This window comes from Phycodurus eques, chromosome 12 (assembly GCF_024500275.1).
Source record: "Phycodurus eques isolate BA_2022a chromosome 12, UOR_Pequ_1.1, whole genome shotgun sequence".
Lineage (NCBI taxonomy): Eukaryota > Metazoa > Chordata > Actinopteri > Syngnathiformes > Syngnathidae > Phycodurus > Phycodurus eques.
In genome coordinates this window covers 10175698-10202261 of record NC_084536.1, presented here as the reverse complement: position 1 = coordinate 10202261, position 26564 = coordinate 10175698, and the positions used below count along the sequence as shown (strand labels likewise).

The 26564-nt window shown below is 40.1% G+C and overlaps 2 protein-coding genes across 3 annotated transcripts in view; both read left to right on the top strand.

The window, feature by feature from the left end:
* The window catches only part of LOC133410992 (transmembrane protein 163a-like), a 40438-nt gene extending 23101 nt beyond the window's left edge, over positions 1–17337 (top strand). The window contains exons 3-8 of the mRNA XM_061692759.1: positions 7726–7769; positions 8504–8595; positions 8931–9027; positions 11371–11482; positions 12968–13109; positions 13229–17337. Coding sequence (XP_061548743.1) covers positions 7726–7769; positions 8504–8595; positions 8931–9027; positions 11371–11482; positions 12968–13109; positions 13229–13289 — 548 coding nt within the window. The 3' untranslated portion in view covers positions 13290–17337. The remainder of the gene's footprint in view (positions 1–7725; positions 7770–8503; positions 8596–8930; positions 9028–11370; positions 11483–12967; positions 13110–13228) is intronic.
* Positions 17338–19051: 1714 nt separating this feature from the next.
* Positions 19052–26408, top strand: nepro (nucleolus and neural progenitor protein). Of its 2 annotated transcripts, none has more exons than XM_061691797.1 (9): positions 19052–19157; positions 19350–19504; positions 19996–20084; positions 21572–21700; positions 22527–22601; positions 22709–23007; positions 23665–23723; positions 23810–24024; positions 25738–26408. In XM_061691797.1, exons 1-9 carry the CDS (start codon positions 19073–19075, stop codon positions 25790–25792), a joined length of 1161 nt encoding a protein of 386 aa, XP_061547781.1. In that variant the 5' UTR covers positions 19052–19072; the 3' UTR covers positions 25793–26408. The 2 variants fall into 2 exon arrangements, with proteins under 2 accessions (XP_061547781.1, XP_061547779.1); XM_061691795.1 differs by having other exon boundaries at positions 24581–26408.
* The last annotated feature ends 156 nt before the right edge of the window (positions 26409–26564 follow it).

Below are 26564 nucleotides of genomic sequence, written 5' to 3'. Positions count from 1 at the left end.
GTTGTGTTGCGACACACCTGCACCTTGTAGCCTGTCAGCTTCGTAATGACTCATTTATTACTGAATGGTGGACTGGCAAACAACTACATGTGTATTGTGAATACACAGTACACATAGCATGTAAAGTATACCTTCATTTACCACTCCAATAGTTAAACTCTGACTTCCTCCCACATTCCAAATATATCAATTTGAGGGTCCTTAAAGACTATAAATTGTCTATAGATGTGAATGTGAGTGTGAATGGTTGTTTCTATAGTATGTGCGTTATGATTGACTGGCGACCAGTCCAGGGTGGAACCCGTCTCCCACCAAAAGGCACTGGGACTGTCTCCAGCTCAGCCACAGCTTACCCGGATGAGGACAAGCCTAAACACTCCCAGAAGCACTTACCTGCAATTACAACCTAAATTTGAATATTCATTCCATTAATTTGTATTAATTTATTTGCAGCAGTCTATTCTCTTCATCAGGTGCTCAAAGTTAAAAAAGAACAACATTGAACAAGAGTTTGAAAGGCATTAGCATAGCATTTCAGGCTATTCATGAAAACATTTATCTCAGTTTTGTTGTGGTTTAATTGAAGAAAACTTTGGCTCATCCAGTTATTTATCTGTTGTTGACAGTGACAATTGAACAGTGGAGACACTGCTAAATATAACTGTGTGTCATGTGCATAGCTCTTGATAGTCAAAATTAAAGTTCTGAAGAATTTGACCCAAGGGTCGCATACAGACTGAACAGGAGGGGGTCCAAGATTGACCTTTGAGGGACCCCATAGGTCATTGCCATTCAATGAGATTGAACACTTCCATTAGTTACAAAATATCTCCCTTCCTCCAGGTAAGACCTGAATCATTTAAGGACTCTTCCATTGGGGATGAGCCAAAATCAGCTTCAGCTTTTGGAAAAGTGATCGACATTATTGCCATTTTTCTGACATGTTTGGAATCCAACACGAACTCAGTCATGCCCAACGAGTGCCCGGTCTCCCCTGTATGAAATCCAAAACCTTATATCAAAAATCTGATCAACATATGATGCTGGGATCAATCATTTTCCAAACAATGTTCCATAAATATGTGCAAACCAGTGAGTGGCTTTGTTTATTAGATTACAATAGCTAGCAAGCATGCTAATATACTGTAGGTAACAATATCAGCCTTGCATCAGGGCTCCGATTCAACTTTATGACACATAGTGTATCAAAATGGCTAACTTTTGAGTTGGAAGGTCTGGACTGGTGTTGACTGGTTGCCGGTCGACTTCACAATCCACAATATCCCTCCTAACCTCAACATGACCTATTAACTTGTCATACTTGTCAAACATTGTTTACATTAACATGTAAAAGAGTTACTCAATTTACATGGCTTTTTCGTCGAACATTTGATCGGTCTGATTGCTCGTGTGTGAGCCGCAGTATGGTGCATTCAATCGTAGCTCGGAAATGCGTGGTATAACGTTAAAAAGGTTTTTAACAGTTTGAATGGCTGTAAAATTGTGTTTGTGTGTATGAGTGACAGGTAGCAGGGGAACTATTCAGTGGGGGCTTGTTTTCTTGCTGTGTTACGGCACCTTTAATTCCGGTGAAACTAACCCTATGCAGAGAGACTCGACACAGCCCCTCCCCTCTCACATGCACTCTCTCTATAGTCAAATGCATATAACCTTTTAAATTCCTTAATAGATATTAACTTGATGCTATTTTTTTTCAACATGGTTACATTAGATTTTATTGATGAAATGCCACAGACAGGCTTACACACACCTGCGCACATGTTAAACACTCTCCCTCCCCCCGCACGCCCCTGTTCTTCATTCGGTAGCAATACTCTTGACTGCAGTGCTTTCTGTATGTGTACTGTATGTAGATGTTAGATTTTTCTTGTCCAATCATATTTCAGCCTGTTTGTGTTGCCATGTCAATCTAATCTGCCCAGGGCCTTGAGAATCGGTAGTGCTGGCCAACATAACTTAACTACCGGTATATTAGTAATGAGACTGTTTCTTTAACCAATCAGATTTCAAATTATGTAGCTGAGTTGGACGAGCAAAACATATCTAAAGCGAGCTGCACAAATTAATACATTTAATAATCAGCATATCTGGTGAGTATGATGTATGTTATTAATGTTTTTTGATCACGCTATTAAATATATTTAGACTCTGAACTGTGTACATGCAACAGTTGCATACTGTTATGTTGCATTTTTTAAAAAACATTTTTAACAGTATGGATGGTTTGTATAACTGGTGTGTTAGTGATGGTATTAAGATTTTGATTAATTCCGTGAGTCCCCACCTAAGGCCCGTGTAATGAATGAACCACCCATCGTCGCTGCTGCTGCTACTGTATGTCAGTGTAACAACACAGAAAAGCAAACCGTGTGGATTTGCTAAATATTGTAATGTTGGTGCCCGGTGTCACGTATCTTTTTAACAAGCTATGGTGTGTTGCATCTGGGTGTCATTAAACAGCACCCAACTGGTGAGAGCTGAAGTGATTTATGCGTGTGTTTGTGTGTGTGTGTGTGTGTGGCTCTTATAAAGAGAAGAGTGTGTGTGGTGTCTGACTATTCCTCATGTGACCACAGTCTGTCTGTATCAGATTGTTTGACAATGTGGTCAGTTATTGTAACCACAAGAGCTGATGAGTTAAAGTAACAAGAAACAGTGTTATTGCTTTGACCCAATGAATAACCAACATTTCTTCAGATAATGTCTTTATTATTTGGATGGATGGATGATGGATGGAAGATGATCAGATAGATAGATAGAGGGCAGATGGTAAAAGTGATGTGCTACTGGAGACAAATAACACAGGCTTGTAATAGATGGTTGCAAAGTGCAATAAGCTCAAGGGATCAATATGGGGTTAAGGTTGAAATGTATAATACTCACTAGAGAGACCGTGTTGTTTTTTTCCTCTCTAAGAAGAAAGACCGAGGAAAGATTGTCATGCAAGAGGGAGCGAGTGAGTGAGAAAGCAAAGATGGGAGGTTAAAGAGAAGGCGGGAGCCCTAAAGTACGGACACAGCGGTGCAGCACAGTGCAGAGCCAAGCAGTAGGTCTTGAATTATTGAACGTGATCTTTTGCAGCCGGGCAAAGGGCTGCAGTCTTGTTGCGTGTCTGTTAAGAGGCAGGAAGTATGGATCATTGGGCAAGTGATGCTGCAGTATTTTTAGACTGACTAAGTAGTCCCACTGGCGTGTCTGCTAGCATCAACCTAAATCTTAGTGTAATGATTTTACCCCTCATTTTTATGCAAAACAGTTCCTGAGGAAATGTTAATGTGTTGCCAATTACTTTAGAATATTAATTTAGCAAACAAAAGCGCACTCCTCCTTACCACAAATATCAATTAGCTAGTTCCAGTCCACAGAGTTCAACTCATGGCTATACAGCGGTCTATGGCGTGTACTGTGAATGCCAAGGCCAGAGGGTAAGCAGAGCTGCATTGAGTTTTGTCGGATTTAGAGGTGTAAAAATTAATCAATGAATTAACAACTAATCTATTAACAAATGAATGGAAAATTATGTTGATCATTGATTAATCGTTTCGAGACCTTGGTTAACTTAAACAAAATTCTTGGAATTTCAGCAGATAGATTATTTTTTCACGTGAAAAATTGCACTCAACAGTATTGTAATGTTAAAAACATAGTAATTGCATTTGCTCTCCACATAATCGACAAACATGGAAAATGCAAGCACAAAACACGACTGTACCTAATGTATTGTCCTTCCTTGTTCTTCTATGGGGTCTATTTGTGGTTAGCAAACCAGTTTAATGTCGCATTACCACCACCAACTGGTATTGTCCTGCCACTGCAAGGAATCCAATGTGAATTGATGGTGGCCTGATGTTTTGAAGTTTGTTGGCGCTATCTAGCGGTGGTCCTCTGAAACGCAGTCATCAAAATTTTGGCCAAAACTCAAGGCAGAAAAATCGGCCAAGCAAAGGCAAAAATTTGGAAGTCAAGGCACTTATATCTCAAGGCCCCATTGTATTAGTGTTTGCCAATCTGTTCACAGCATGCACCACATGTACTGATAAGCGCTATTAATTGTGTATGTGTATGAAGTGTAGTGTATGAAGTGTAGTGTTCGAAGTGCTGCCTCCACGAGTGAAAATGCTTTTATTGTCTTTACAAGCACCTGTATTTTTTATTACACACTCTGGGCTCCGCTTGTGCAAGTTGAGGCCACTCGCATCATTGCAACCCCGCCTGGGGTCGTTATGGTAACGAAAACAGCTATTGATTCAGCAGTCAAGCGAAGCGAGGTGAGCCGTTGCACCTGAATATAAGCGTTTTTTTTTGGGTTTTTTTTTGCTTTTAATTATGTAAAGCACATTGAGTTAACTTGTGTATGAAATGTGCTATATAGATAAATTTGCTTTGCTTTGCTTTATAATTCTACATCCTTGGGGTATTTTGACATAAAGAAGTCATGGTTATTATGTAATTTGTTACTAAGACACCTGAGAATTGTTTTAAATTATGGGGGAAATTTTTTTTAAAATGTCACGTAAGAAAGGTTTGTGAGGGAAACAAAGTATGTCTTCTATTCTGTTCTTCATACGTGTGTAGACTCATCCTATTGGATAGATGGAAGGACGGCTGGACAGCACCACGTTTTTATTCATTCAATCAGGGTCACGGGCCTGCTGGAGCCTATTCCAGCTGATAATAATAAATAAAATATATATAATAATAATAAATAATAATAAATAAAAAATAAAAATTAGAACCTTTGGGTCCTCCCTGCCTTCCTCTTCCCTCTGCTGGTGCCCTCGCCCGTCATTTCTCATGCTCACTGTTGGGGGGCTGTTGTCTTCTCAGGCTGGCTCATGCGTTAGGCCCTGTTGTTGGTTGGGACCCCCATGCCTTCTGGGCGTGGCGGGGGTGTTGTTGGCAGAAGGGTGCGCTGGGGGGGGGGGGAATTGGGCGTGGGGGTTGGTGGTCCGGTCCCCTTGCCCGCTCCCTTGGGGGCACGTCAGGGCACTTCGGTTGGGCTGGGGGTCCTTGGGATTGGGTGCCGTCCCCCTCGCTGATTTCCCCAATGCGGGTGGAGGGGACTGGGCCCGCCCTTCCTCAGTGTGCTGACACAGCAACTTCGTACATTAGTTGACTAACATGCATGTGATATGGTGTTTATTCATTAATAAGTTTCATACACATATAGGCTTGAATTGCTTATACTGAGACAACTAACAATAACACAGGTTGTATTAAGATATCAACTCACAGGTGTTTAGACACTATACGTAAAAGCATTCCGCCACACCACTCATCAGTAGCACTGCCTTGCTCATTTCCCACATCCTGTCCTGCCCTGTCCTTTTCTGTCCTCTCATCTTGTCCTATTGGTTAGTAGTTGCATGTCCTCACTGGGTGTACCCCGCGTCCACAAATAAGATTCGTCTGTTGTAATGTTGACTATGTAATGTTGACCATGTGTATCGTCCCTATTTCCCTTGTTCGTTCTGTCCCTGTCTGTCCCTAAAACCCTTTTCAGCATTTTCAATAAAAATCAGAATAATTAACAAAAATAACAACTAAATTAAAAAGGGGGACGCATACAGATCCACCATTCTGCATGGCCATGCAGCTGATAAGGACAGGTTAAAAATGAATAAATAAATAAATAAAAGATGAGACCATTCAGCTTACTGCTAACTAACAATGCAAAATGCCATAGACTGGCTAACAAATACCATGTGCTGTGTTATAATCCTTTAAGAAACAATTTTTTTTTTTATCACAAACAGAGACGCAACACATGTACACAGACAATATAACAATACTCACAGGCATATGTTCTTTATACTCTGTACGACTAATTTTACTGTGGCCTGCTGAGGAGTTTTGAATGCCTCCACGTGTACATGTTTGCACTGCCTGCAGGTGGCCAAGACGCACACACCAGAAGGAGCAGCGCAATTTCTATTGAATTGAAGCAACAAAAATGTAGCATGAACTGTTGAATTCTTTAGATTCTCATTATGTCATTACTAAATGTTTTTGTAAAGTACAGTACAATATTATAGTACTACTTTTCGTATTAAAAAACATTGTTTGTTTGGGGGGAAGCATGGCATTTCCATTCATTTCAAATGGGATAGATAATTTGAAAAAGGATAATAATAACAATAATAATAATAATAATTATTATTATTATTATTATTATTATTATATGGAGATGGAACACTCCTTCCTATGGCCATAAAATAAATCTTGATCTCCTTTGTCGTCTGCTAGCAGATCGATTCTTCTCTGCCTCCTGTGAGAGCTTCAGGTCGGGCGTGAAGCACGAGTGCTAACAAGAATGGTTGAAGTGGAGAAGGGTGTGAGAGAGGATAACTGAGCTGTGGACAGTGGAAAAACAGGAAAGTGAGAGAAATACAATGAGGATACTCATTGGGAGGGTGGGGGATGGGGAATGTGATAACTGAGGAGAAGAGGAAGACAGAAGTGTAAAAAAATATATACTTATTAATATAAACGTGGGCGGCGTGGGAGACTGGTTAGCACATCTGCCTCTAAGTTCTGAGGACCGGGGTTCAAATCCCAGACCCGCCTCTGTGGAGTTTGCATGTTCCGCCCGTGCCTGCGTGGGGTTTCTCCGGGTACTCCGGTTTCCTCCCATATCCCAAAAACATGCATGGTAGGTTAATTGAAGACTCTAAATTGGCCATAGGTGTTAATGTGAGTGCGAATGGTTGTTTGTTTATATGTGCCCTGCGATTGGCTGTCGACCGGTTCAGGGTGTACCCCGCCTCTCGCCCGAAGATAGCTGGGATAGGCTCCAGCATGCCCGCGACCCTAGTGAGGATAAGCGGTACGGAAAATTAATGAATGAACTTAACAACAGATGTGAAGCAATATTTCTGCAGTGGCTTCATGTTTTTGCTCCTACTTTTTTTTTTAATGATTAAGAATGACAGTATTTTTCCTATTTCAGTCAACAACAGCTGAGGCACATCCAGGCAGGCAGTATATTCCACGAGGTGTGCCAGCACGTTCAACCTGGTGAAAACCAGAAATTAGACTAAGCCCATAACAGTTTATGGTCAGCGAATCTCGGCTCTGAATGCTCATTGTTGGAATGTAGCGAGTCACACGTTGAAGATTCTGGTTGGATCCAATTAGGCTCAAACAAGCCCACATCAATGGAGTCAGAGACAGGTTATTTTTAGATAACATCAGACTGATGGTGTGCCATGCCATCTCTGCACATTGATGGGATTGAAATAGAATTGGTTGCAAATGTATAAAAAATTGCACAACACGTCTGGAAATCGGCGACACGGTGCACGACTGGTTAGAGCGTTTGCCTCACAGTTCTGAGGACCCGGGTTCAATCCCCGGCCCCGCCTGTGTGGAGTTTACATGTTCTCCCCGTGCTTGCGTGGGTTTTCTCCAGGCACTCCAGTTTCCTCCCACATCGCAAAAACATGCATGGTAGGTTAATTGACGACTCTAAATTGCCTGTTGGTGTGAATGTGAGCGCGAATGGTTGTTTGTTTATATGTGCCCTGTGATTGGCTGGCAACCAGTTCAGGATATACCCTGCCTCCTCCCCGAAGATAGCTGGGATAGGCTCCAGCACGCCCGAGTGAGGAGAAGCGGTGAAGAAAATGGATGGATGGATGGTCTGGAAATCAATTCACTAACACTAACTGCTGTCTGTTTGTCTGTCTGTGTCTGTTTCCACAGCTGTATCGTTCATGAGGCACAGCGCATCGGCCTTCGGATTTGCCGTGAGTTTCCAGCTTCCGTCATTGTTCCCTCCATTTGCATTGATCAATTAGTTATAACTTTGGTCTCTGTGATTTATCAATGAGTCTTGGAACTCAATTTTTACTGGCCCCGTTGTCTGAACAGGGGATTAGATCATGTAGAAACAAGATTTCACTTTACAGGGTCTTGCAAATGAAAACCAAGAACAAAACAGCTTCTGTGTGGCAATTAAACACCAACGCCAGCCCTCTATTACATTATGTATTTCTTCAAATACAAAATAGAAAGTGCAATCAACTCACCTAACTCTGAAAATAAGGGGAGGATCACCAAAATGTATTCGTATATATTTTTGTTCAACAGTTGCTTAAAAATGTTGAATAGACACGGGTGAACCAGATTAAAGAAACCAGATTATTCCAGAGGATGTTTGAAGTCTACTTAAGTGAGGGAACAGATAATTGATTAGCTTTGGTCCTCAATGTCTTTTAACACATAAACTTCATTTGTTCTAGTGAAATTGAACCATGAAAGACCAAAGACCATGGTTCACGTTGTCATAAATGTGTTAAATTGTCTCTAATGGTTGTAAGGAATTTCCCTTCCATGCTCCATTCAGTCTGGGCATAGTTAACTGACTTTTATACAGCACAGAATGAGTGTGAGAGTGTGTTGTTAAAAGCTGCGGGTCTAACCATCTAATTATTGTCTCCTTCCCTTCTTTCTCTCCTTGACTCGTACCTTGTGCGTGTAGTTTGATGCCACCTTGGATGTTCTCTCATCAATCATTGTACTCTGGCGCTACAGCAATGCGGCCGCTGTGCATTCAGCACACCGAGAATACATGTGAGTGTAAAATGAAGTGTGGTCTGCATTACACTTTTGGAATCGTACAATTTATTCTATCATCTTCAGACCTATTCAACCAGATTGTTGGGATCTATCCATGGAGTCAAACAATTTGAAACCAAGTCTTGTTTGTTCACATGGTGAACATCCTAAGGCCATTGCTGCTCTTCCACCATCATTAGCTAGTATGTGTCATGTCTATTTCCAGGAAAATATTTTAAAAGACACCACAACTAATCAAAGACTGTGTTATCAAAGCTAGGAATCCAGCCGTATTCGGATCACATTTTCTCAAGTCTGGTGTCTCGCTCTTCTGTCTTGTCTCTCTACAGAGCTTGTGTGGTGCTGGGAATTGTGTTTGTGCTCTGCTCCCTGTGCATTCTTGGAAAGGCAATTCATAATCTGGTTTCCAGGATGCCCCCAGAAGTGGTAAGACATCACACATATTTTTGAACAAACAGAAAAAAGCTAGAAGTCAAAAAGAAAAGCATTTGCGGTTTTTTAAGCGTGAGACCTAGCCTGTCATTGGCCAATATGCACCTGTGACTAGAAAGCAAAGTGTGGAGAGTGGGGACATCGATCATTGCCAATAGCCTCTCAAAATATACACACTCTCTCCTTTGTTGTCTCCTGTTTCCTGTCATTGTGGCTTTCCTTGACAATCGTGCCATATTTTTCTGGTTCACAAAACAATAATAACATACAGCTTATTGTATATGGTGCCTCAAAACCCTTTACAAAGGGCCAATAGAAGCGTGGCGCTGAATCGCTCGGTGTGAGGCAAAGAGTCACCCTCTGTATTTTTTGCGCTTCAGTCGTGTTCGCCCATATCGCTCGATGTACCTAAGCTGAAGTGGGGTACGCTCTGGACTGATCGCCAGTCAATCGCAGGACACATATACCTAGACAAGCAACTATTCACACCTATGGACAATTTAGTCTTCACTTAACCTCACTTGCATGTTTTTCCAATGTGGGAGAAATTCAACTACCTCAACTGACGTACTAAGCACTACTTCACCATGCTGCCCAACTCAGCATCCCGCAATCAGATAATTAGATGTGAAGATGTCGGAAACAGGGTCTAATGTGACATGTGATGTTTTCTGTGAGCAGTCATCTTTCTCCTGAACATCTGGACTGTTTCATCGTGTGACTTTGACCTTTTGCTAATTTGATGTGTTCCTCACAGTTTTCATGCATTCTTGAGGCCATTTGTGATTACAATTGTGTTTCGTTGAAGTATCAAGCAGCTAAATCGTAATGAGGGAGTGCAGAATATTGGGAATTCTAATTCACGTCACTGCTGCTCTCATTGTGAGCTGTCTACATGCAGTGCCTGATTAAACACAGAAAGCAGAGATTGTTTGCGTCATGAGGCAACTGTGTGAGAAAGAGACGGAAGGGGTTAAACAGACACACACAAACACACGCACACACACACGCACACACAAACACCCACACAAGCTATTACAGACGCTGTATTTCCATACAATGTCATTGTTTTATTTTCTATGAGAGGTCTACAAGAAGAGCCACGCCAGTGCAAAACTCCGGTCCACTTGTTGACTGTCACATCAGACCTGTCATTTTTTTCTTCCCTACGTGACATGCACGCACTCATGGTCGACAATTAAGCGCTCTAAAGCGACCATGCCAACCAGAAGCCCCAGTCAACAAGTTGGCTGTCAAGGTGGACTTTTTTTTAAAATTCTCCCTTTATTGCTCTTCTTTCCTTCCCTGCATGACACTCTCGCCGACAACGAGGAACTATTGAGCGGCCACCACCTAAGACTATCATAAGGAAAAAAATGTTTGGGAGTGTAGGCATAGCTAGCAGTTAGCTGCACCTCACAATTGCACCAGATAACCACTGATGCGAACAAACGGGCTGAAGTTCTTGAATTAGTGGGGGATGAGCGACTCATGCCGTGGCCCAAGTGCATCATTGGGTGCCGTTATATTCATTCATTCATTCATTCACATCTCATTCGACATACTCACATGGTAAAGCACATACTGGTGTTTCGAATGGTGAAAATGTATACGTTAAAATAAATTACCTCCCGCAATCAGTTTCGCCGATTATCACAAAATCAGAATCAGAATCATCTTAATTTTGCTAAGTATGTCCAAAAAACACACAAGGAATTTGTCTCCGGTAGTTGGAGCCGCTCTAGTACGACAACAGACAGTCAATTGACAGAGAATAGTTTTGAGACATAAAGACATTGAGAAAAACAGTCACTGAGCAATAAAGGGTTGCTAGATATCTGGTAATGCTGGTCCAATTATTATTATATATTTTTTTGACAATTGTACAAAAAGAGTCCTCTAGCACTTAGAGCAGTTTGAATGACTAATATAGCAATAGTGTGGTACAATGACCATTGTGCAAAGGGCGCCGAGACTTCAAGGAGTGTATGCAGTTTAAAGTGACTAGTAGAGCGATAATCTGGGACAAATTGGGTAGATATTTTGAAAATAATATGAAGCACGAAAAAGTCTCAAGGACCCATGCCTGAAATTAAGAAGTAAGTCGACCATTTTGGTTTGAAGCAGACATTTTGGGAAAACTTCAGGGCTCGTACTTTGAAAAACTACAAGGGAATCTGCTCAAATGAACCTCAATCGGAAGCAGGTAGAGGCAGAGTTTTTGAAACACATTTTAAACTGTATCTCTTTCAATTGTGCAGATGTATCTTTTCTCTGTACTAAAATGTGATCTCCTATATTGAATAAATAATCAGGTCTTCATCATTTGTCCTTTAGGATGACTTCCTCTTCAGTGTGTCCATCGTGAGTGGATTTGTGTGCACTGTGCTGGCTGTTGCCAAGTTCATGCTGGGCAAAGTGCTCACGAGCCGCGCACTCATCACAGATGGTAGGTCACATGCAGTTCAATGGGAATATTGGAATAAATGACGTATTGATCAGCTATGCAAAAGACATTTACTCTGCAGTGCCATCGTATACAGTATATCCATCCATCCATTATCTGAGCCGCTTATCCCCACAAGAGTCGCGGGAGCTGGAGCCTATCCCAGCTATCATTGGGTAGGAGGCGGGGCACACCCTGAACTGGTTGCCAGCCGATCGCAGGGCACATATAAACAAACAACCATTCGCACTCACATTCACACCTAAAGGCAATATAGAGTCTTCAATTAACCTAACATGCGTGTTTTTGGGATGCACGGCACGGGGAGAACATGCAAACTCCACACAGGCGAATCCCGGTCCTCAGAACTGTGAGGCAGTCGTCCACCGTGCTGCCTGTATACAGTATATTTGAATCCAAAAGCCAGTTTATTTTTAGCCTTGTCTTGATGTCATTTACGATCACTGGGCTTTGTCAAATCAAACGCGACCGTATACACTCGTTATCACGGCCACGACAACAACAATGGATCGCGCCGTGTATTGTGTTGGTCAAAGACAAAAATGGGGAAAAACGTGTGCTGGTGGTGGTCACCGGTGCTCGGAAGAAGACGTTCGTTCAAGGATTGCTTGAGGTATGTTCACATACTTTTAATACGATACGGCTCGCAAGCAGGCAACAAAACGTTATGTAGCCTAGCAAGCTAGTCCTAGCACTAACGGTTGGACGCAAAGATGCCGGCATTCTGTTGAATCATGCTCTAAAGTTTCGATGTGTGTGAAGTAATTTAATTACAAGAAAGTAAATTAATTACAGTAGGTTAGCACCCGTTATTTCTGTCATGTTGTAATGTTGGTTTGACCTGACTGATTAGAATACACGACCTGACTAGAGAATATTTTTGAAGATACTCAGTATACAGTACACAAGTACATACTGTACAAGTAATTTAAATAGACACATTGCTCCATCTTGTGATCGGATCGGTGATCAGTTGTCTTTTTTTTTTAAACTCACTGATCGGTGATCAGCCCCAAAAATCCTGATCGTGTAAAGCCCATTAATTTCTGTTATGTATCCAAGCATCCATCCATTTCCTATTTCCTTCAGGCCTCTGCCAGAAAGCAAATTAGAGAAGAAGCATACTAGAACAGTTTAACTTTATTTAAAGTTAATCAGAGGCACTTTGAATGGTGGCTGGCATGTGCTGACTCCCATTTTACATGAGTTTGAATGGGATTGGTTGATTCCGAAGGCAAGGCAAGTTTATTTGTATATCACATTTCATACACTAGGCAAATTCAAAGTGCTTTATAATGGCAAAACAAAACAAAACATTCAGCACAAAACTTTAGAATTAATTTGAAAGATGATTAAAAGTTAAACATTCAAATTGGAAATTATAGAAATGAAACATGGTTGAAGCAATAAAAGTTCCTCCTCCAAAACAGATAGAAGATAAATATAGACTATTCTTTTTTTTGTCAGGCTTTAACTCTCTGGTTGGTGGTTTCCTGGGATTTACCATTCTTATCAGTGCCCAAGTGTTCAAGGACCACCCTGATGTCTGGTTCTTGGATGGCTTGATTGGATTTCTCATTGGACTCATCATTTTGGCATACGGGGTCAAGTAAGGAATAAACTAACAGTCGTTTGATGTCTGTCTTTGTTTGACCTAATAAACAGAACCAAGCACGGTGTTGTGATATACAGAAATATAGCACTTTTACACTCTTTGTGTCTCTACAGGCTTTTAATGGATATGGTGCCCCGTGTGAGGCAAACAAGAAACTACGAACGCTTTGAGTGAGGTTCTCAAACTGACTGTTTGTCCCCCTGCTATCAACTCGCTCCTTATGTGCTAAAAGTAGTGATTGGACATTTGAATTTTGGGCGCTACGTACATCACTGTAATAAGCATACCCTCATCCATCCATCCATTTTCTTTACCGCTTATCCTCACTCGGGTCGCGGGCCTCATAGAGTCTATATTCTGCATTCATGCATTCTCATGTTTCCCTTCCCATACATCAGACAGACACGCTCATTAAGATAACTTTTTCTATTGTTAAGCCTCCCCACATTTCATGAAGACTGGTTAAATAAGAAGATGGAGGGATGGAAACTGAATGAGTTCAACAGGCTGTGTCATCAAACCATCAAATCAGGAGGCACACATAAGACCTTGATAGACGTCTTTTTTTTAATCATACACAAGCGGTTCAGACAAAGTGTATAAGTTATGAGTCAATGTGATGTGTGCTATGTGATGTATCAAAAAAAAAAAAAAAAAAAAGCAAACATCATATTTGCGCAGTTGTGGTTCAGTAGCCAGAAGAAATGAGCGCCTCCTTTAAGGTATTCACACTTTGATATCAGTGACTCTCATGTATTTATTTATTTATTTATTTAATAATTTGCCATATTTCAATTTGTTTGCAATGGATGGGTCAATGTATTTTTTTTTCAACAAAAACATTAACTGTCCCCTTTTAACGGGGTAAGTGAAAAGTGATTAAAAGAAGTATCATAAAACCAAAGTTTGTAAAAGGGTTTTTCAGCTATATAGAGAAACGTATCGAGGCAAACATTCTAATCAAATATTTTTTTTTCAATCAGGAGTTGGACTACACTAGCTGTAGCTGCAAAGGGTCGGGGTACATGTGTCTATATAACTAGTTCTATATAGTATTCATGCTGTTTTGTTTGTAACATTCTCTCAGGTTTTGATTTTCTATGTGAAGGCACTGAACTCTGAAGTGACCCATGTGCCATAATCTTGGCATCATGGGCTCGAAATACCTAAATCTTGTTTTTATATGTTTATTGTTGTTTGTGTCATGTTTGAACAGTCATTCATGAATGTTGACTATTGTAACCTAAAGTGGGGTAGACACATACCGATTTTTAACATATTCATCGATTTTCAAAATGTGAGAGACCCCAGAAAGTGTGTTCTTACTACGGGCTGTACAGACTGGCCGACTTTACTACTCAACAATGATATTTAGAGCATGATATCAACTAGGTTTTGGCTTGAGGAGGCAGAGCTGCTAGCTGCAACAGATGAATGTGCTGAACTTAATTGGAGGAGGGAAATCACTCTAAAGTCACCCCAGACCACAGAAAAATCTATTGCTCAGGATAATCTTTCAGAGACATCCAATACAAGGGCCTTTGCTCACTTTGATCGTAAGGGAGGGAAAATGCTGGAAATCGGCCCCATTATGTGTGTACCTGGCTTTAGAAGAGACTGCACAATGGCTGAGTGTCTACGTAGAGTCTCAGTCATCCAGGTCATGGTCGAGTCAAGGCTGATTCCAGTTGCATCGCCTCGACCTTTGTGGCTCACTACGGTTTACAAAGATGAAGCACCAAGTGGAAAAGGTACAAATTTGCAAATACAGTACACATAATATGTATTTGCTCACCAGCACGTGAGACATTTGTAGTGCATGTTTTCATGTCGCAATGAACAGAATGTAAACACCCACCACACAATCTGTCAATAAGTTAAACTTACATTTGGTTCCGTTAGTCGAAAAAGTCACAAATAGATATGCAGGTAAACAGCAAAAATTTGGATTAAGAAGCTTCATTTGAAAATGTTAACATGTTTACTTTATAGTGCATATATTCTGTAAATATTTTTACATATTAGTGATGAAATAAAATTCAGATTTTGCACTGTAGGCTGTTGTCATCCAACAACAGTGGCGGTTTCTGGCATGTGCATTATGTGCGGCCTCACAGGGCAGCATTGCTGGGGGGCAGCAACACAACCCAAACCAATTTTAAGAAAATGCTCCAAGAAATGCGTTTCTATTGTGAAGGTAATGGAACCACATGTCAATCATTAGCGTTTGTATGGGGAATTTGCGCCCCCTTGTGAAACCGCCCTGTGAAGTACAGTTCCATTCCAGTGTGTGTGTGCGCGTGCGCTGCTGGTTGAGTGGAGATCAAGCTGGTACCGCTGTCTGACAAGGTTGTTGTTTTACAAACATGCTGATTACTATCAGTTTGTATTTACTGATCTTTGGAAACGTCTGGGTATGACCTCAGAGATGCTGTACATGTAAATACTTTGTACTGAATATTCTGACAATGTGGATAGTGTCCGTTTTGTGTAATAGACATCCTCATGGAGGATATGCATTGTTCATAGATGATGTGACATGTGAAGACAGATACCCAGAGTTCACAAATGATGACCCATGTATTTGCAGTATTGGAAGTGGGCTTTGTAGCCATGTGGATCTTCAATACTTGTGAGCTCCCTTCTGGTTAGAAACCACATGGCAACAATTTTAATCTGTACAGGTATACAATGTACAGGGAGTTCTCGGTTTACGACATTTAGAGGGTTATGAACACGCTCAGTTGCCACCGTACTTTTGAATTTTTATTTTTATTTTTTGTATATTCATGGCCTAGAAGAGTTTTTTGTACAACAATTTACTGGAATTATGACTTTACAACTGCATTAATGAAGGTTAGTGCAGTGTTTCCCAACCTTTATGGAGCTAAGGCACATATTTTACATGAGGAAAATCTCACGGCATACCACCAACTTAAATGTCACAGAAGGTGTATCAAGTGAAATAATGAGAATCTTGTCTCAATTTACTCACAAATTTATTTCGTATGAAATGTGGGCCCGTTTAGTTGAACACAAATCTATTATTCTGTTGTATTTATGGCAAAAGGTGTATACACAGGTGAATTTTGGAACTTTTGAAATCTAGTGTAAGAGAATTAAATTGTTCTGCCTGTCACTATACATCATTTCCATGAATAAATGAACCAAGATGCACTATTTGTATTAAATAAATAATATTTTTTGGACTGATTAAGTGTAATTGGATAATAAAAAATCTCAATGGAATGGAAATCTTTGATAAATCGAGGACCTATTCTATAGTACAAGTTACTGAGTTACAGCGTTATACTTTTTCTCTGACAGGGTCTACCTTGCACGTCAGTTTTGACAAATTACATTGCCATATGGGTAAAGTATAAAAAATACTGTGGTGTGGTCTCCTGTGCCAATGACAGGAATACAATAAATGAACCAACTCATGTGTTGTCAGCTCACCAAAAGCACAATGATTTGTATAATGTCCATTCCTCCCTCTCTCTGAAGTATTAGTAACAATCATTAGAAAGCATATTTTTAAGCACATTGTTGCATATTGTGAGGCACAGACCAAGCATATAGAATCATCAGGGTTCATTAAAGTTGTTTGTATACCTCTTATGGTTTGAGTCTAGACTTTGCGTAGACCTTTCTACCTCTCTTCTTTGCACTGTCATTTTCAAGTCCTTTTGTACCCACTTCACACTCCTGAATTCACTTACTGTACCTTCTAATGCTGCCATGATGCTCTTTCATTCCTGAAGTATCTTTGTGAAGCTTTGAACTCAATCTCATGAGCTGAATTTCAATTTAAAGCACATTAATGAATTTGTTCGCTTTTTGCTGCCTCGTGTGAAGGCTGAAGTGAGTTTACTAGAAGATGAACACAGATCTCAATCATTACAGTTCACATCTTTCACTGTAGTTGTACTGATGAATTATCATACCAAATCGTTGACGTTACATGATTGTTCAATTCTAACAGCAGTGACACTCTTCACTCTTTCGATGCTTTGCATGGACTTAATCCAATGTAGTCTCTATAAGTAGTTTGAAATGCATTGCACACACACACACACGCACGCACGATCAATATGTATCTTGCCATGTTTGTACAGTAATGAGGTCTGTGATATTACCTATAATGTATACACCATTTATTGTATTTATATATATAAAAAAAAAATGTGTTTAAAAAAAAGTTTCAATGATTAATAAAGATTATGCCAGTTTATCCCTCGACAGAGTGTTTGTCTTTTTGTCACACTGTGAGATATTAATTAATGTCTTTAGGACGTCTATTAGAGCTTGTGGGTAAGATGGTAAATTGTCCATGGGTGTGAATGTGAGTGTGAGTAGTTTGTCTGGATGTGCCTTGCGAGACAACATAATGCTCAATTGCGTATAGCGTGACGCCCTTCATACTGATGCAGTGCCTTGGATAAACACCACCAACCCCCTTGTTTTGTGTGACTCTCTTCGTGTTCCCGATATTGCTTTTTTAAAGACTCTATTCCATTCTAAGAACCTCATTGCTATGATGCCATAAATGTATCATACAGTACATGTTTTTCTTTTTTTTTTTGAAAGTCCATTCATTCTCAGGTTCTTGAGTCTTCATGTTTTATTTTGCATTCTTTGACTGTTACCCACTCTTTAATGGCCATTTGAAGGAACTGGCGATATTCCCAACTTCTCATACATTGACAATCTCTTATCTTTTCTCTTATCACCCATCTCCCTGCTGAACAACAACTAAGCGGGTGAGGGGCTGGGGATGCGGCACAGGCCCCAGGAGTCAAGCCAAGAGAAATGTGAAACCTATTGCTATGGTTACCAGATCCCCGACCGGCAACCATTATCCCTGGACTGTGATCATGTGTGGCGGGGTGTCGGTGGGCCAGAGGGCAGGCCAGAGTGCCAGAACACCTGGCCGAGTGTCCTCCCCAGTCCGACACTGCCCTCCACCCACTGGGGTGGATGGGTGTATGATGCATTTAAACTGGAAGACCGGCAGGGCAGAGAAGGGGGGCGACCAGACCGGAGACCAGCACAGGTGTGCCAGTACCCGGCCAACTATTCCCAACTTCAGGGGACCCTGAATGAGGCGTGAATGTGCCCAATGTGCAAAATATTTACAGTGTGAGTAATAAAAATGTGCAGAATGTAGGGCAGATCTATTCTAGCGGGTTACTGGCTGTGGGCCACTCCAAAATTTCCCTGATTACTTTTAACAGAAAGCTGGAATGTTGCTGTGTTTTTTAAATAACAACAATTTATAAACAATATATAATCGCTTGGTGGACTATGTTTTAGTGTGTTTAATAACTTAAATATGAAACATTTCTAAGTGGTCCTTGCATCCTTCGAGCTTTCTGTATGCGTCCCTCAGACGAAAAAGTTTGACCGCCCCTGCTCTAAACATACAGTATGCATGTATTTAATGCCTGATACACTCACATATTGTATACATTTTAATTGATTATTCAAATATCCTTTATGTATATATGAACTCTATGATATCATTAAGTTATTAAAATAAAATAAATGATTGTGAGTGGGTGTTTTCTTTCCTATACTTGCCTTGCGATTGGCTGGCGACCAGTCCAGGTTGTACACCCCCCCCGCCCCCCCCAAAAAAGAGTAGGATAGGCTCCAGCTCTCCTGTGACCCAAATAAAGATTACTCATATACAAAATGAATGTGCAATTAGCACAATCAAAAAAGAATAAAATATGCATATCAATACCGAACCCAATAAAAATTCCATAGTTTATTACAATTGTATGTGACCTATTGCGAACATATTAATAATAAGTGAAAACACTGCAATATGTTTATCTAACGTATGAATTGCGCATTTATTCGCAGTCTTGATTCCTTCCACGGCTTTATGTGACGTCGCCGTTTGCACGTTTACTATTGGCTGACAGACTTCCGTGTTTTCTCGACACAAAATGGCACGCTATCCGTGGAACAGGATCAATATTACCATTCCCGGTGCTTTTTCCAAAGTCTGCGTACATTTTACTTCGAAAACAGGTTAGACATGTTCGGATTATGTCATTTGCGTACGTTGCCTGTCCAAGCTCAATTTAAGAACCGTGTGTGTGGGTGTTTGCTGTATCACACGTGCGCGACACTCAGGCTACTTTGAGCGTGCGTGTGGACAAACTAGTGAGTGTCGAGATAATAATAAGAATAAGAAAAATATGTTTTTTTTTTTTAATGCAGACACCACTGTGAAAAACCTCCTGGCGGAGAACGACAACGTCCTCAAGGTACTTCGAAGTAGGTTTCTTCAGACGGAAGTTCGAGTTCTATACGATTTGCTCTACAATCTCAACAATAGCGCAAGAGGCAACAAAACCTTTCGAGTCCTAAAGCAGGTAAGGTTGTAAGTAGTGATGGCGAGATGAAGCTTCATGAAGCATCGTAACACTTCAGCCATTGGTTGGAGTCGTGGTTCATTTCTTGATGCTTCATTGCACATGAAACCACCTGCTGGCCATGTGCATAATTACAGGCAGCTGTAGCTTTACCACATACAGTATGTGCTGCGTTGCATTTTGTGCGTCTTTTTTGGCTCTTGGGAATGACTATGTATTACAAAACAATGTTTGACCAAGTAATTTTCTAACATAAAGTGTACAATATTTTTGAACGTATTCTGTGTGTTTAAAATGTTAATCATCATCATCACTGGACCACTTCAGTCAGCAGCAAATGCATCCATCCGTCCATCCGCACCGCTTAGCCTCACTAGGGTTGCGCCTAATAAAAGTACAGTACAACGTGTGTGATGGTGGGTGTGTTGAACAGTAAGCCTTAATAAGGACGTGTAATGTGCATTTTCTTGTGCCTGATTCATGTCATCCAGGTTGAACAGTGCGTTAACAGACTGAAGGAGATGAAGTTGGACTCCGCTCTGCAGAGTTTGAGCGATTTGTGTCCCAATAGGATCCAAAGGTAGGCACAACGGTTGACTCGTTCTTGACACTTGTGCTGAACAACATGAGACACTATAGGGGATTAGGGCCACACTGAAGAAATAAAAAATGAAGTTGTATATTTTCAAAGAAAAAGTAGGATATTTTTTTGAGAAACAATTTAAAATTTTTCCTGATAAGTCATAATATTAGAAGTAAAAAGTCATATTTTTCAACACACACACACACACATATATATATATATATATATATATATATAAAAATACATTTTACAGTTTTTTTTTCAGGCATGGAAAAGCCGAAAGTCTTCTAAATTATTAATAGTACGCGAATGAAGATGTGGATTTTATTTGAGAAGGAAAGTTGGATATTTTTGAGACGAAAATAAAATATTTTCAAGATTTTGAGAATAAAGTTACATTCTTGGACAAATAGTTGGATATTTTCTACATAAAATCTCAGAAATCCTTCGAGATCAAAGTAGTAGTATTATAAGAATAAGTTGTGTATTTTCTACATAAACAGTCGGAAGTCTTTTTGGATCAAAGTTGTACTACTAAAGGAATGTTGTGTATGTTTTAGGGGGGGAGATGTATATTTTCAACTTAAAAAGTTGGATATTTTCAAGATTAAAGTCATGATATTAAGAGTATATTTGTTGACAAAAAGTTGTATATTTTTCAGATAGTTATTTGTTTCTAGATAAAAGTGATCATATTACGAGTATGATGATATGTTTTTATTTCTTCAAAGTAAAAAGTTGGATATTTTATAGATACAAATTGTACAAACCACAATTCCAATAAAGTTGCGACATTGTGTAAAATGTAAATAAAAAATTTATTTTTCAAGCTCTTCAAATAATTACACTACAAAGATAAGACATTTAATGTGAAAATAGTGCTGGGCGATATGGCCTAAATTTGATATCACAATTTTTTTTTTCCCCCGAAGGTCCGCTAGCTTAATGCCAACGCGCAATGCAATAATTTTGCCCAAAGGCGGGCCAACAAAACTAGCGTCGATGTCAGGTTGTTATAACCCTTTAAGCAACAGATATTTGAACACAAACAGCGCAGCATCACATGTGGACACACAATTTAACAATGCTCGCACGCGTTTTTTTTTTATTATCTGTGAGAAACGACTAATGTTGCTGTAGCTTACTGAGCAGTTATGACTGTCCATGCAACTCTGTATGTCTGTATTATACTACTTCCTGGTAGCCAAGGTGCACTCACCGTTGCACAATTTCTCGGCACAAACTATTTATTTCTTTACGTTCTACGTCGTTATGTTATTAATGTATGTGTGTGAGTAAAATACTGTAAAGTGCTATTTTTATGTTATTGTTTTTTTTGTTGGTGTTTTCTGAGGAGCTGGAACGGATTAATGGCATTTCCAATCATTTCAATGGGGAAAGAGGATTTGCGTTAAGAGCGTGAGCAATGAACAAATTAAACCCGTACAGTATCTCAAGGCCCCACTGTACTTGTTTCCTTTCAGGCAGCTGAGCATGAAGGCCGGTGAAGCCGATCTTCCCAGCCAACCCAGGCTGGAGTGGCAATGTCTCAAAGTGCTGGGAGCTGCGCAACTGATGAGCTGCACAATGAAACGCTGTAGCAGAGCTTTTGTGTATCCTTTCCAGATGCGCCTCTAGAATTAAGACTTATTTCAGTTTTCATGATCTATTGATCTATTGTGTCACTGACTTCCCTTAAACCAGTGGTTCTCAAACGTTTTACAAAATGTAAATGGTTATCAAAAATGAGACAAGGGTTTGTATTCCTAATAGGGTTACCAAGATTAGTCGACTATTAATGATAACGTTGAGAATCATAAATAAACTTGTCAGGAATGCTGGTACAAGCTGCAAAGTTTATTAAAAGTTAAATGAACTATTATATTTTCACATACCTTAAACAATTCAACCTGGAAGGTAATAATGCTTGTAAAAGAGCAGCTGCTTGCTTGTGCAATAAGCTGCAATTTACATTAGTCGACTAATCACAAAAATAATCGACAAGTAATAATGACAAGTTGACGAACAAAATAATTGCTTGTGGCAGCCCTAATTCCCAAAGTTACATTACAAGAAAAAGACATCATGCAAAAGACAGTATGCAATTTTAGAGGAATAAAGTTAAAATGTTATAATCAAAATGTGAAAATTTTGGAAAAAACTACCAGAGGATTAGTTTAATTATGCATTGTACGTAAAGTAGGAATTGTACCTAAATCAAAGCTTAGAAACTAAATGCAAATTGCTCTTAAAATTTAAATGCAACTGAAGATAGCTGGGATAGACTCCAGTAGTCTGCGACCCGAGTGAGGATAAGCGGTAAAGAAAATGGATGGATGGATAAAGTGAACTGTACTTGGGCAGTGATTCATGCGCATACCACTAGAGGGAGCCAGCATACCACACTTTGAGCATCACTGCCTTAAACGTTTGCCTCAGCTTATCCAAGCAGCACATGAAATATGAGTTCATCATCCTGAATTTGGTGATAACCAGCATGCTCAGTCGCCTCTGGTGAGTCACCTCAACAATTTATAGATAAAGGCATTTCATATTTTGCAATGCTTGGCGTCTTTATTAAATTGAACAGCAATTGTCCATGGCTGTTTGCGCTCCATTAGGGTTATTTTCAGAGGGATCCTGGCCAGCTTGTCTGTTCTGTACCAGCAGCTCTTGGAGCTCCGGGCGGAAGTAGCCCTCGCTCGGCCCATGCCCTTCCTCACAGACTTCAACCTGCCCGCAAATATGGCTGACTTCCTAGGTCCTTCTGATGCAGCTTTACTCGTTGTGAAACCCAAATCTGATCTCCACGTCACGGGACACAAGGCAAACAAGGAGAGACGGAAGGCTCGTGTCAAAGCAAATCACCGGGGACAGCTGAGGAAGGTTCAACAAGACCTGGGTGTTGTTGTGCAAAGAGGTGGGGTTGTTAAATTCCAGTCCACCTCCGCAACAATTATTGTAAAAAGGCCTATAAACACCTAAAACAATATAAGCACATTTAAACACATAATATATTGAGAGAGAGCAAGAGCAATGGATAACATGAAAAATATTGTACAAACAGTATGAAAAATACCGGTAAATCAAAACCTGCAATATAGTTGGACTGCAAACCATGACCACCACCCCCCCCCCCCCCCCCCCCCACACACACACACACACGCGTACATACATACATATACACACACTGGCCACAAAGCCCGCCTCCCAGGCCGTGGAGTAGGTTTTGGGTGTGCTAATATATATATATATTTTGACTAGCAAACGATTTAATAAACAGCAATTCTAAGAGGGCTTACTTACACCAATGCTCACCCGAGTCCTGTAGATGACGGTAATATGTGTCAGCTTTTGTGGATGGTAATTTGTATTTTATTTAAAATTCAAACAAAAATCCTAAATGAGTAAACCAGATCTATGCCAAAATGGCTGCTGTCCATGACAGTGAGTGTGGAATAACTTCTTTTTAGTGACAGGGCCAGTACCAAAAACATGATCTCCTGTCTTGCGCTTTGAATGTGCTGGAGTGAATGGGAAAACAATTTTAAATTTATTTTTTAATCTGTCATTGCAGGGTTGGTGTTGGATACTAGCGTAAAGTCTAGTCAAAGCATTTCCAGCACTGATGCAAAGGTATGTAACTGGACAACATTCAGTGTTTTCTGTTATGCATGTGCTGCTGCTGCTTATCTAATCAATATATCATTCTGGTACTCCAGAATACAATCCTCCCAGAGAAACAACACCATGCTGAGAGGAAGCGGATGTTTCAGAGACTCATGAGGCAAGCCGCCACGTTCAAAGACACGGCCTCCAATCTAGAAGAAATGATCTTGTGGTGCAAATCCCAGAAACTGAATAAAACTAAACGACTTTTAACCTTCCTGAGATTAAAGTGCTGGCGGATGAGAGGAGCAGAGGCTGCAGGTTACAAGTAAGGACAAGAATATATACAGCACTATGAATGTTGTATTCGATGCCACTTATTTTCAGACCGACACCAGTACGAGTATTCACTCTTAAGCACTTATTGAGACCGATACAGAGTACCAGTACTACTAGTACATTTGATACATAAAATTTCAATTAACACATCCATCCATTTTCTGAGCCGCTTATCCTCACCTCTGACATTGAGTTAATCAAATAAATGTATACATTTTGGTCGCAACACACTAATAATGCACTTGACGCATTAATATAACCCCTATGAAATATATATACTTTCAGACATTTAGTCTTATTGAGCATATGAGAGGAGTGAGAGGGATGCAATTCACACAGAAGAGTGTTCTATCAGCCATGCATGTCCCTTCCTGATCGTAGAACGGCCACAAGAGGGTTCCTTAAGTAGCGGTGGCTGGTATCGGCAGCCTTCACGAGTAACTGATACATTGAAATAAGGCTGGTATCGGTGCTCGCCCAACCCTTTACATCACCATATTGTTGGACAACACATGAAGTTAAGTGTGATCCATCTTCATTTGCAGTGTGCAGAAGAAGTTGCAGGCGTTCAAACAAGAAGTTCGCCAGGCTTTTTTCCGTGTTCAAGGCCCAGTTCTGAAGACCCGCCGCCCATTCGCTGCGTGCCGGAGACGTGGTTGCCTGAGAACCCGTCTGTGGTCACTCAGGAGGCAGTTTAGATCATCCAAAATGAGAAATAATGCGACAAATGGACTCAAATCAAAGAAGCGTGTGTCGCTTGCAGTCCAGACAGATGATTGGATAAGCAGAACAATAGGCAGGACAACTGCCTTGATGTTTAACCGTAGCAGTACAGATGACATAGATGATATTTTTGCCTTAGTGGGTTTGTAACTGTTTTTAAATTCCCCTATTCATCGATTTTTATGCCATTTAGCCTTTGCAGGCTCACAAGTGGGTGAAGTGGGATATACCCTGGACTGATGACCTTTTAATCACAGGGCTGACACATTGAAGCGAACAACCTTTCTCACATGAGTCATTTTTAAGTCTTCAGTTAGCTGATTGTTTGTTTGGTGAAGTTGCAGACGAATCTACACACTACATCATGAAAAACACTTTATAATTGCTTGTATACAAATTGTTGGAAAAGCCAAGTAAAGGTTTTATCTGACCGTTTCCGAGCATTATAATTCAGCAGCTTGGTGATGAAGTGCTACCTCCATGAGTGGAAATGCAATCCATGTTGTCTTTGCTCCACCCCAACTCATCTTCAGTATATAGGGCCGAAATAACTTGCACACTAACATGAGACAGGGCCGCCCTCTCAAATTAGGCAAATTTTAGCAAGACAAAGATAACGCACTGCTTCAAATAGTGAAAAAAATGCTTAGTGTCTCTTTTTTAAAAGAATCGTGAAAGCGACTGATAATTGTTACATTTATAATAAAGCAACTGATTCCACAGCATCTTAACGTGTTTTGTATTGCTGCACTTCGAGTTTTGTTCCTACAGTAACGACGTAACTCAAATTTGTAGTTATTGGGAACATATGCTAACAGAAATTTCATTGGAATGGCACCAAACAAAAGTTCCAGCATCATCACCTTGCCCAATTCAGATTTGTGATTCATCTCTGAATATCACATTCATCCAGTCACCCACAGTCCATTAATGCTTTTCTTTACACCACTGTAACCTTGTTTTTTTCCCTTCTGTTTAGGTGTGAAGGATTGCTTTCGTTTGGCTTTCCTGGATTTAAATCCCATTTCCTTTAGGCGGTTTCTTGCAGTTCGGTCACAGACGTTGACCCCAGTTTCCTCCCATATTTACCTCATTTATATTGTTGTGCATTTTCTATTTTCAAGACATATTGCTTTAAGTTTTCTATCTTGACGCTTTGAGGTCTTCCTTGGTGTACCAGGATGCTTTCCTTTTACAACCTTCTCATTTTTTTTGTATTTGGTCCAGATTTTACACACTGTTATTTGACCTTGCTGAAGAAGTTTTATAATTCACACCTTGGTTTCCACTGACATCTCTCATGTTGGAGCCATGATTCGTGTCAATCCACTTGGGGCAACAGCTCTCCAAGTTGTGAGCACTCTTGTTTTTTTCTAAACTGCAGACTCAGCAGATTCAATCTGATGATGTGTTCGTTTTCAAACTGAAAATTACAAGATGACTCCCTATTTCTTTCCACAGAATTGAGCAAGTCCATATTTTTATCTTTTACTTGCTCTAAAAAAACGTGACTGACTACAACAATTCTCTTTCTTGCTTATTTAAAGTATTTCTTAAAGCCACAAGGGTGGTATTTTGAATAAAAATGGTTTTGTGGGACAGCTTTAGTTTGCCTTTTTTTTCTTCTTCAAAATTAAACATTCTTCACACAGGGCCAAGTAGGTTAGGATTTTTCCCCTCCCTTAAATAATAAAAACTGCATTTTGTGTTTACTTGTGTTGTCTTTGACTAATATTTACATTTATTTGATGATGGGAAACATTTAAGTGTGACAAACGCAACAACAAAAAGCAAATCAAAGGTGAA